The 9,868-nt window shown below is 47.3% G+C and overlaps 1 protein-coding gene across 3 annotated transcripts in view; it reads right to left on the bottom strand.

Moving 5' to 3' along the window:
- Positions 1–2,639: 2,639 nt before the first annotated feature.
- Positions 2,640–9,868, bottom strand: part of GATAD2B (GATA zinc finger domain containing 2B) — a 129,294-nt gene continuing 122,065 nt past the window's right edge. For all 3 annotated transcript variants that reach the window (XM_039460033.2, XM_039460034.2, XM_074390229.1), the window contains exon 11: positions 2,640–8,192. In XM_039460033.2, coding sequence (XP_039315967.1) covers positions 8,059–8,192 — 134 coding nt within the window. In that variant the 3' untranslated portion in view covers positions 2,640–8,058. The remainder of the gene's footprint in view (positions 8,193–9,868) is intronic.

The raw sequence follows: 9,868 nt of genomic DNA, 5'->3' as shown, positions 1-9,868 counted from the left end.
GCCTGGGGTTGTGGTTGGCATCCACGTGGGCCTGGCTGCCCTCATCGTTTGCCTCCCCTGCCTCCTCCTGGGCTGGAGACATAGGTAAGGGCCAGGTAAGGGCTAATGTGGAAAATCTGCCAGGGAGAAAGTCTGCATCACTGTGGCACAGGACCAGAGAACCGAAAAGAGCCCTGATCTATTACCAATCAATTTTACCAAAGAGGAGACTCAGGTAGAGAAGGGAAGCCAATTCTTTTCAGAGCTGTATGGTGCCAGGGGCAGGAGGAGGTCTGGTGGGCTACATGAGCAGAGCAGAGAGAACTGGGGCTCCCAAAACAAAGGACAAGGGCAGCAGAAATGAGCTAGAGGCAGTTCCCTGCCATCCAGTGGCATGAGTAAGGGCTCACCCTCTCCATCCCTGGGGAGCATGAAGCAGTAGGAGGGGTTAGAAGCCATGAGAGGCAGAGGAGGCACCAGAAAGACCATGCTGCTGTCCCTTCCTACCAGCGCAGCCTCCTCTGCAAACAGTGGTCCCAGGAATGCTGGGAAGTGCCTTGGACGGAGCTGGGGGCTGTCAAGGCCAGACTCAGAGTGGAGGAAAGCCAGGAAAGAAGACTGAACTCACCACCCAGGTGAGGGGGATTGCGTGCTGGGGAATGGGTGGGGGAAACTGGATTGTTTGAGGCCTTGGTTCAGAGGCCTGACCTCCTTCACCCTCAGGGGGCCGTGGAACAGCTGGCCTTGGCCTAGGGCTCTCCAAGTTGGCTCCCTCCAAGATGCCACTAACTTCGGATACACCAAAGAATCTACCTCACCTGTCTCTGTCACCCTGGAGTCAGGAAAGAACCAAAAATCCCTCAGCCCCTCTCCAGGGAGGGGCAGGACTGGCCGTAGGTGGAGAGGTGAGGGTGTGTTTTCTCTGTTCCCCTCCTACCTCAAGAAATGGGAGAATCTGCATCCCTTCCCCAACACCAAATAATCTCAAACTAAACTAAGGCCAGCCAACCTAGTTACCACCAACCTAGTTACCCCTGCCTCATAACCCCACCCAATATATTTGCCTCTTCTTGATCCAAATATGAATCTGCCCACAGACATTCAGCTTTAAGGGTTCCCCACAAAGGGGGAGGTAGGGGAAGGGGGTCTGTCATCACCTCCATCTCACAACCTGAGGCCCTCCAGTCTGAAATCTGTCTCTTATCTCCTTGTGCCCAAGCTGAGCTCTTCCTAGGGACAGACAACCTGCATTCCTTGTGGTCTGAGTGGGCAGGTGGCAAAGGGGGTGCTGAGTTCCTTGCCCCCCTTCTCCCTACAATCTAAGAGTTCTGAATAGTTGAGCTCAAACAAGCTTCTCTGAGCAACCAAATACCCATTTTCCCCTTCCCAGATCCAAAGCACTGGCTCCTTCTCAGGGGGGCATCCTTACCCGTTTGATTTCTATTTTTGAAAAAGATTAGTTTGAGTCGGGATTTTGGCAGTCCTGAATCACTTGTAGAATGAGCAGAGGCTGGGGAGCACCCCGATCTCCCCTCCCTCAACTCTTAGGCTCCAAAGAGCACCACAGTCCCCCCTCATTCAGCCCTGCCATGCTCTAAAGCCAAAGCCTCAGCCACTCCCTCTATCAACCTCTCTCAAGGCTGCCCAGTATTGTGCCAAATAGGGAAGGGTCTTAGGGGAAGGAAAGCCCATGACTTAGAGGACCCCAATATTGTCTCCTGTGCTCTTGTAATGCTAGTACCAATGACAAGACTCTAGTAAGGCTGGGCCCTGGCCCTCCACAACAGTGCCCTTTGCACAAGGCACAGCAGCAGCTGTAACTAAGAAATGTGGCTGGGGAGCAGGGGGCTCAGAATAGCCCCAAACATCAAGTCCTTGAGGAAATGACATCCTCTCCTCTGGTTGGGCCTGGTCTAACTGGTTTGTTGGAAATAAATAACCAAAATGAAAAAATAAATTAGGATCTGGTTAATGCTTTCAATTGAAAGGGAAACTTGGGGGAGGGGAGTGATAAGGTGGTGAGAAAGTGCAGTTCCAGATCTCTCAGGGGATGCTGCATTCAGACTGTTAACTATATTCAGTAGTTAGCTAGAAAACAGCAATGCGAACTCCTATTGGTATAAGGCAACCATCTAGAGAAACCAACACGTTAACAAAAGATTATCTTCTTTTATAGAGATGAGGTCTCACTACGTTGCCCAGGTTGATTTCCTGGCTCAAGTGATCCTCCTGCCTTAGCCTCCTGAATAGTTATTGACATGCAGCACTGTACCTGGCTGAAGGATTCTGTTTACTAGAGACTAGAGCAGTGTGGTGGGAAGGGCCAAGGGCTGCTAGGGGACACCTTTCCCTAGGAGAGAAAGGAGACCCAGCCCCCTTCCCACACCATTAGACCTAAAGTAATCAGGTAACTACAGTGGGGTTGGTAGCTTCCAGAGCATTGGCTCCAGCTAGAGCTGGAGGGGAACAAGAACACAGAAGCAGATCAGGGCTTTAAATAATCATCACAATAGAAGAGAAGGATACAAACCAAAGGTACTCAGTCCATGGCTGGACTGACCGTAGGGAAGACAGCCATAGTGCATATTCCATCACCTCGAAAATTCTCCCGCCAAACTGCCACCCCCAGCCCCATGACTAAACCACAAGCCACAGGAAAGTTTAGAAACCATTCCTTTCTTTATTAAACATAGCTTGCAAGTGATAAATATTACAAAGTTTTTTTTTCTTTTAATCCTTTCTCCAAAAATTAGCTTATTATTTGAATCTGTCACTGCTGAAATGCTCAGCAGCATCTGAAACAGATGGGAGTGTATTTGCCTTTTTGAAAACCAGTTTCTATTGGTCTTAGTTTTTTCATTTTATTTCCCAAACACAATGCAGAAAATCAGAATGAGTTAAAAAAGAAATAAAGGAAACTTAAAAGAGAGTTGTGCAAAAGGGTCTTGTTCCCCTCCCACCCACCCTATTCAGGGAAGGCCATTCCCCATCCCACCTCCCTGCTCCCCACCCCCCAACCCCAATCTATCCTTCCACCTTCACCAGGGCTTCACCCATCACCCTGTACCCTCTCCAGGCTTTATTGGCCAAGAACCTAAAGAAGAGAGTAGGAGTACTCAGCCCAGGCTGTGGGGAAATTGGGCCCCTGAAGGAGACAGACTGTGAAACAGCTGCCTTTAGGGGGGTTCAGAGGAAATCTGAGGAAAGGGGTCAAAATGTGGGCTGTGTCTTCACTCTCTTATTTTATAACCAAGATGAGGGAAGTTCCATATCCTGTAGCTCACAAAGGGAGTAAATAATTAGAGCACCAACATGAGGCATTCAACTGCCAACCATCCTTAAGGGCTCTGTGGTTGGCTATGAGATAGGGCTTGGGGCCTGGTCCCTGCCCTCAAATGACTAGAGGCAAAAAGGCAAAGATGTCACTGGTCTGACATCCTGGACATTACTCTGCTGCCTCTCCAAAGTGAAGGGTAATGGTAGAGGACTGGCAGTCCTCCAAGGGCATTGTCATACACATAACCGCTCCAACGCTGGTCACTTTCATTTCCTCCCTGGTTTCTCAGCCCAACATTTCCCTCACCTCAAATTGTTTTTGGGTTTTGGCAGGTGGGGAAAGAAGCATATAATTTTAAACTTGATGGCCAGATGACCTCCCTCTTCACTTCACAGATAAGAAAATTGAGATCCAGAAAATTAACTACCAAAGATCACATAGCAAGTTAGTAGGAGACCCCAGGTCTCCAGATTGTAGACCCCTTAACCCCTTTTGTGTTGGTGGTTCTTTTTACTCTACACAGTCCTGGACCGGCTTTCACAGGAGCCCAGCCTCACCTCAGTTCACACTGCCTAAGACTGTGCAGATGGATGTGGCTCTCGTTAAGTGAAATCTCCTCAGGATGACTTATTAAAATCTTTTCTATCATCCTCTGACAATCCACCCTCAAAGGCCCGTGAGACTAGGTTCTTTCTTTTTTGAGGAGGTGGGGTGGGGGAAGTCCCTTGCATAAGAAAGCTTGACACTGAATTTTGTTATATAGGTATATTGTATATATGCTGATGCAATCAGAGGAAAAAAAACAGTGCAAATACAATTACAATTCATAATAATACTTGGTTTCGATGCCCCCGGGAACTGCCCCATTCCTCGGCTACCTCCCAACCCCCAGCACTTCCCCACAGTATCAACCTAATGCTGGGGGGTAGGGAGGGTGGGCAGGTTAGGGTAGGGAGTGGGCTCTGCCAAGGCAGTGCTGGTGACCCGGAGGGACTACTCCAGGGTGGGGAGGCAAGGCACAAATTAGGGGTGGGTGGTGGGGGAGGTGGCATCTCTAAGGAGGGATGGGGTTGGAGCAGCTGCCAGTCTCAGTGTGCTGGGCCCGGCCCACTCCCCTACCCACCCTCCACAGCCCTGCCTCCCTACCCCCTCCCCTTCCCCAGAAACCCTTTTGCACGGATCATACACAAACGGGCACATTACAAAATGACATAACACAGTTTCACAATATCCATGGCTAGGGCTTTTTTTTCTCTTTTTCAGTTTTTTTTTTTTTTTTTTTCTACACAATGTACAATTCCTTTTAAATGGATCAAGAAATAGCTTATATACACGAATGAGTCCTTGTTATAACATCTCGGCAGCAAATATCATAAGCTAATGAAGGTCTTGATGGAAAGGATGGGAGCCTCGGGGACTGACTGGGGTGGGGGTAGGGGGTGTGGAGAGAAGGGTTATGCCTTCTGGAGGAGTGGGGAGAAAGGGGAATGATTGGGGAAAAGGAACAAAAGTAAAATATCAAGAAGCATCTTTACAAAGCAGTTCTATAGCTAATTCCTTTTAAAGGGGAAAGGAAAGGTAACCAAAGCAGGAAAACATTTATCTCTGTGTCTTAAAAAAAATTGTCTACCATACATATATCCAAAAATGTGGGGAAATACTTATTCCAGGGATGGAGGGAGTCCAGATGCTGTGGTCAAATTATAAAATAAAATGGACAAATAAGAACCTCTGTCCCCCAGTTTCATCCAAGCCTTACTGCTATTCCGCTCTCTTCAGGCTTCTAGGAAGTAAGACACCAACCGTAAACCACTACTTTTAGTGCCTCTGGGGATGGAGGAAGCCAGGCAGAACTGGTGGGATCCTCACTCTCCTATAATGCTTCAAACAGAGGGTCTTTCCTCCTGTCCTTAGGGCATGAGGTTTGGTGTCTACATGGCCCAGAACCTGGAGATGGATAGTAACAAGTAGACTTGGAGGGACACAAGGCAATCAGTGATGAAAAAGAGAGAGAGACCTGAGGGAGACAGAAGGATGAGGAAGGAGGAGGGAAGGGAGGAGGTGGAAGGCTAATACTTTACCATGATTAGGGAGACCTCACCTCCATCACTAATCCCTGGGAAGAGTATAAAAATGGGGAGAAGAGAGGGTAAGAAATCAAACCTCAGCGGTTGAACAAAGGGTCACAGAGCTATACTAGTCAAGAAGCAGCTTCTATGTAACTGACCCTGAGGGGATATAAACAGGGAAGATTCCACCACCTCCCCTATGGCCTCAGCACCTAAGCAGGCACTCGACTATGGGCTTTCCTTCTCCATGATTCCCCATCTCTACACATCTTACTTCCAAACCCCATTCTAAGGTGGCCTGGCTCCCAGGGAAAGGACTCAGCTCAGGGTAGGGCAGGGACGGCCCCCAGCCAGACGGTATTGCACATTCTCTGTTCCTTACTTTTAATCTCAACTGACAAACTTGGGCATCTCGTACCTCTGAGCACCTCTGAGCTTGGGGAGAGGGAGACATAACAGAAATGGCACTTCATCATGAGGGAGGGAGAGGCTAGACAGACATGCCACAAGGCAAGATGACTTGTAGGGAAAATATTTTTTAAAAAAAGCTTCCAATTTTGTGGAAGAGAGAAAAACAAAACCAAACAATTTATCCAGTGCTTTCAAAGCACAGAGGGCAAAGAAAAGATGTAAGAATATATCTTTATATATATATATATAATTTTAAAATAATCCCAGACCCAGTTCCATTAACCCCCCTCCCTCTCCCACCACTTACAGTCAGGGGTACCGCATTCCCCAGAAAAATACTCGAAAAGACCCAATCACTACCTGTTACTAGCATCTAGCTTCCAGATCATTTCACCACTGGGGGAGCCCAGACACTGGCTGCATCTCTGCTCCTTTAAGTGCTCAATGAATTTGGGGGAAGGGAGGAAAGAAAAAAGCCAGGAAGGCCCGTAGGGCCAGTATAATCACCCACAGTAGCACTGGGGTGTGGGGAGTAGAGGCCAGAGTAGGCGAACTGAGCCTGATTTTAGCTCTTTATCCCACTCCACCTCCAAATTTTATGGGGAAGATGTGCAGTTTGTATGTGTGTGTTAATTTTAAAAGTGCCTTCTATAAAAAAATTACTTAATTTTAAAAAATAAAAGTGGGGAAACTTCCTCAGGTGACTTTAAAGGGCAAAATATTAAACTTCCCCTCATTCTTCTCTGCTGAGAATATTCCCCCCAGTGCACTCTGGCAGCTTCTGGAGCCAGAGGCAAGTGGGTGTACACTATGAGAAGAGCATAAACCCGTACCTTTAAGGGGCTTCCCTTACTTCAGAAACAGCCTGGTCCACTCCCTCTTCCCACAGTGTGGGCAAATGGGATGCTAATCTCCCCAGTCCCCAGAACAGCAACATTGCACAATTCAATTCATTCTCTACATTAGTAGCACTTAAAAAAAAAAAAAGGGCAAAATTAATATTGGGGGTCGGGGGAACAACAACTACTTGTACAGCAGAAGTCCTAAGCTGGTTTTGACATGAGCTGTTTGGCTTTGAGCAGTTGGTTCTGCAGTTGGTGCAGCAGAGTAAGGACAGGATTCCAACCTGATTGTGTGCCCCCAGCCTCTCATCTCCTGGCACTCAGAGGGTGAAATAATAGGCCAATATGAGAATCTCAACCGTTGGGAGACAAATCCCTTCTTTCCTCTAAGTCTATTTCCTTCTGACTCATTCATGTCCATCCAACTTGTGGGACACCCAGCAAACTCAGCCTTGGAACAGCCGTTCCTCTGTATTATAGATGGGGCTATGATGAGAGGGGACAAAATTTTTAAAACCAGGGTGGTGTGAGGGAGAATTTCACAAAGAATGCAAGATGAAATAATTTGGGGCTGGTTGGCCTGGAATAGACTTCCGTGTTCCCACTGGGGTCTGAAGATGGGTCTTATTTCTCCAACACCCAGAAAGGAAGGACCTAGTTTCAGTCCTCCCTGGCTCATAATTAAGGCCATCATAACTCTTTCTCCCTTTCTTCTACAGGTAAATTCCAGAGTGGCTGAGTTTTAAAGCTTCTCCCTCCAGGCTTTTTTCCCTCATTCTTACAGCCCAACTTCACGACTAAAGACTGCCCCTTAAATTGTCCAACCCCCAAACACCCACAGCTGGGGTGCTATTCGTCCTTGTTCAATGACCCCCAACCCGTGCCCTCCTCCAGTTAAGTGCATTCAAAACTTTTGCCCCTAACACTCCTAGACATGTCCTACTTGGCAGCTGGGACCCCTACTGCAATCTGCAATGCTCCTATCATTGAACTGAATATCACTGTGTTTACCAAAAAAAAAAAAAAAAAAAAAAAATGGAAGAAAAGGAAAACGAAAAAGATTGGTTGGGGTGGGGGAGGTTTAACCATCCACTGAACAAAGGGAGGACACATAACATCATTAAAAATGGTAATAATCATAGCATAAAACAACTTTAGAAACACATATCGGAGGGCTTAGATTCTCCCCAGGACCTCATTCTGACCTCTATCAGAGGTAAAGATCCACCTCACTGTTAAAGAAAATTGAAGAGAGAAGACAGAGCGGCAGAAGAACAGATCGCAGCAGTGTAAATAAAGGGGAGGTGGTAGGGCAGGGCGTGTTTTCTTGCTGATTTCTATTTTTTGTCTTCTGTTTTTCTGTTTTGCTTTCCGTGTATGGTAGGCACCAGTACAGGCACTGCATGCGACAGAAGTTGGGGGAATGAAAGAGGAAAGGGATAAAGGATTCAAGGATGGGGCAGTACAAGTGGAACAGGCGTTATTTCTGTCCACTGATAGACTGCGATATAGACCGGGGAGGGATCATGTCTAAAAGGTATTCACGCTGTCGGTCTGCCAAACTGGGGCCTTTGTGTCCTCCGATGCCAGTATTCAAGTATGCAATGTTGACACCTGGACCCAGGAGACAAAAGTGGAGGGCAGGTATTAAAAGAGGAAATAACATTCCCTTCCACTCTACCCTCCAGCTGCAGAGTTGGAGATGGAGAGGAAACAGAATTTACCAGCATCTGGCCAGATTTGGTTAGCTTTATTTCAACAGTAACTTTCTTTTTTTTTTTTTGAGATGGAGTCTCACTCTGTCACCCAGGCTGAAGTGCGGTGGCTTGATCTTGGCTCATTGCAACCTCCACCTCCCAGGTTCAAGAAATTCTTCTGCCTCAGCCTCCCAAGTAGCTGGGACTAAAGGTGTGTGCCACCATGTCTGGCTAATTTTTGTATTTTTAGTAGAGATGGGGTTTCACCATGTTGGTCAGGCTGGTCTTGAACTCCTGACCTTATGATCCGCCTGCCTCAGCCTCCCAAAGTGCTGGGATTACGGGTGTGAGCCACCACACTTGGCCCTTTTTTTTTTTTGAGAAGCAGTCTAGCTCTGTCACCCAGGCTAGAGTGCAGTGTTGCCATCTCAGCTCACCTCTGCTACCCAGACTCAAGCAATTCTCCTGCCTCAGCCTCCAGAGTAGCTGGAATTACAGGTACGTGCCACTACTGCAGGGCTAATTTTTGTATTTTAAATAGAGATGGGGTTTCACAATGTTGGCCAGGCTGGTCCTGAACTCCTGACCTCAAATGATCCACCCACTTCGGCCTCCTAAAATGCTGGGATTACAGACGTGAGCCACTGTGCCTGGCCAAGTTTTGGTAAATTTATTTTATTTATTTGAGATGAAATTTCACTCTTATTGCTCAGGCTAGAGTTCAGTGGCACAATCTGGGCTCACCGCAACCTCAGCCTCCTGGGTTCAAGCGATTCTCCTGCCTCAGCCTCCTGAGTAGCTGAGATTACAGGCATCCACCATCATGCCTGGCTAATTGTTTGTATTTTTAGTAGAGATGGGGTTTCATCATGTTGGCCAGGCTGGTCTTGAACTACTGACCTCAGATGATCCACCTGCTTTGGCCTCCCAAAGTGCTGGGATTACAAGCATGAGTCACCGTGCCCAACCAATTTTTTTGTATTTTTAGTAGAGATGGTGTTTCACCATGTTGGCCAGGCTGGTCTCAAACTCCTAATCTCAAGCGATCTGCCCGTTTTGGCCTTTCGAAGTGCTGGGATTACAGGTGTGAGCCACGGCACCCAGCACAGCAACTTTATTTCAATCCCCACTCCTATTCCTAAGCTTTAGAAAAAGAGAAAGTCCTGAAATTTCAGTCCTACCAGGAATAATGAACATGCTCCTGATAGTATAGGAGAGATAAGTGAAACAGTAGTGAAAGGAAAATGAGTAAGACAGAGAGATAGAATCACTAAATCAGCTTTAATTTTTTTTTTTTTTTTTTTTTTTTTTGAGATGGAGTCTTGCTGGAGTCTTGCTCCTGTTGCCCAGGCTGGAGTGCAATGGCATGATCTAGGCTCTCTGCAACCTCCCAGGTTCAAGCGATTCTCCTGCCTCAGCCTCCCAAGTAGCTGGGATTACAGGCGCCCACCAACCATGCCTGGCTAATTTAAAAAATATTTTTAGTAGAGACAGGGTTTTGCCATGTTGGCTAAGCTGGTTTTGAACTCCTGACCTTGTGATCCGCCTGCCTTAGCCTCCCAAAGTGCTGGGATTAAGGCTTCAGCCACCTTG

The sequence above is a fragment of the Saimiri boliviensis genome, chromosome 19 (assembly GCF_048565385.1).
Source record: "Saimiri boliviensis isolate mSaiBol1 chromosome 19, mSaiBol1.pri, whole genome shotgun sequence".
NCBI lineage: Eukaryota > Metazoa > Chordata > Mammalia > Primates > Cebidae > Saimiri > Saimiri boliviensis.
The sequence above is the reverse complement of the archived record's forward strand: the minus strand, read 5'-3'. Positions and strand labels throughout refer to the sequence as shown.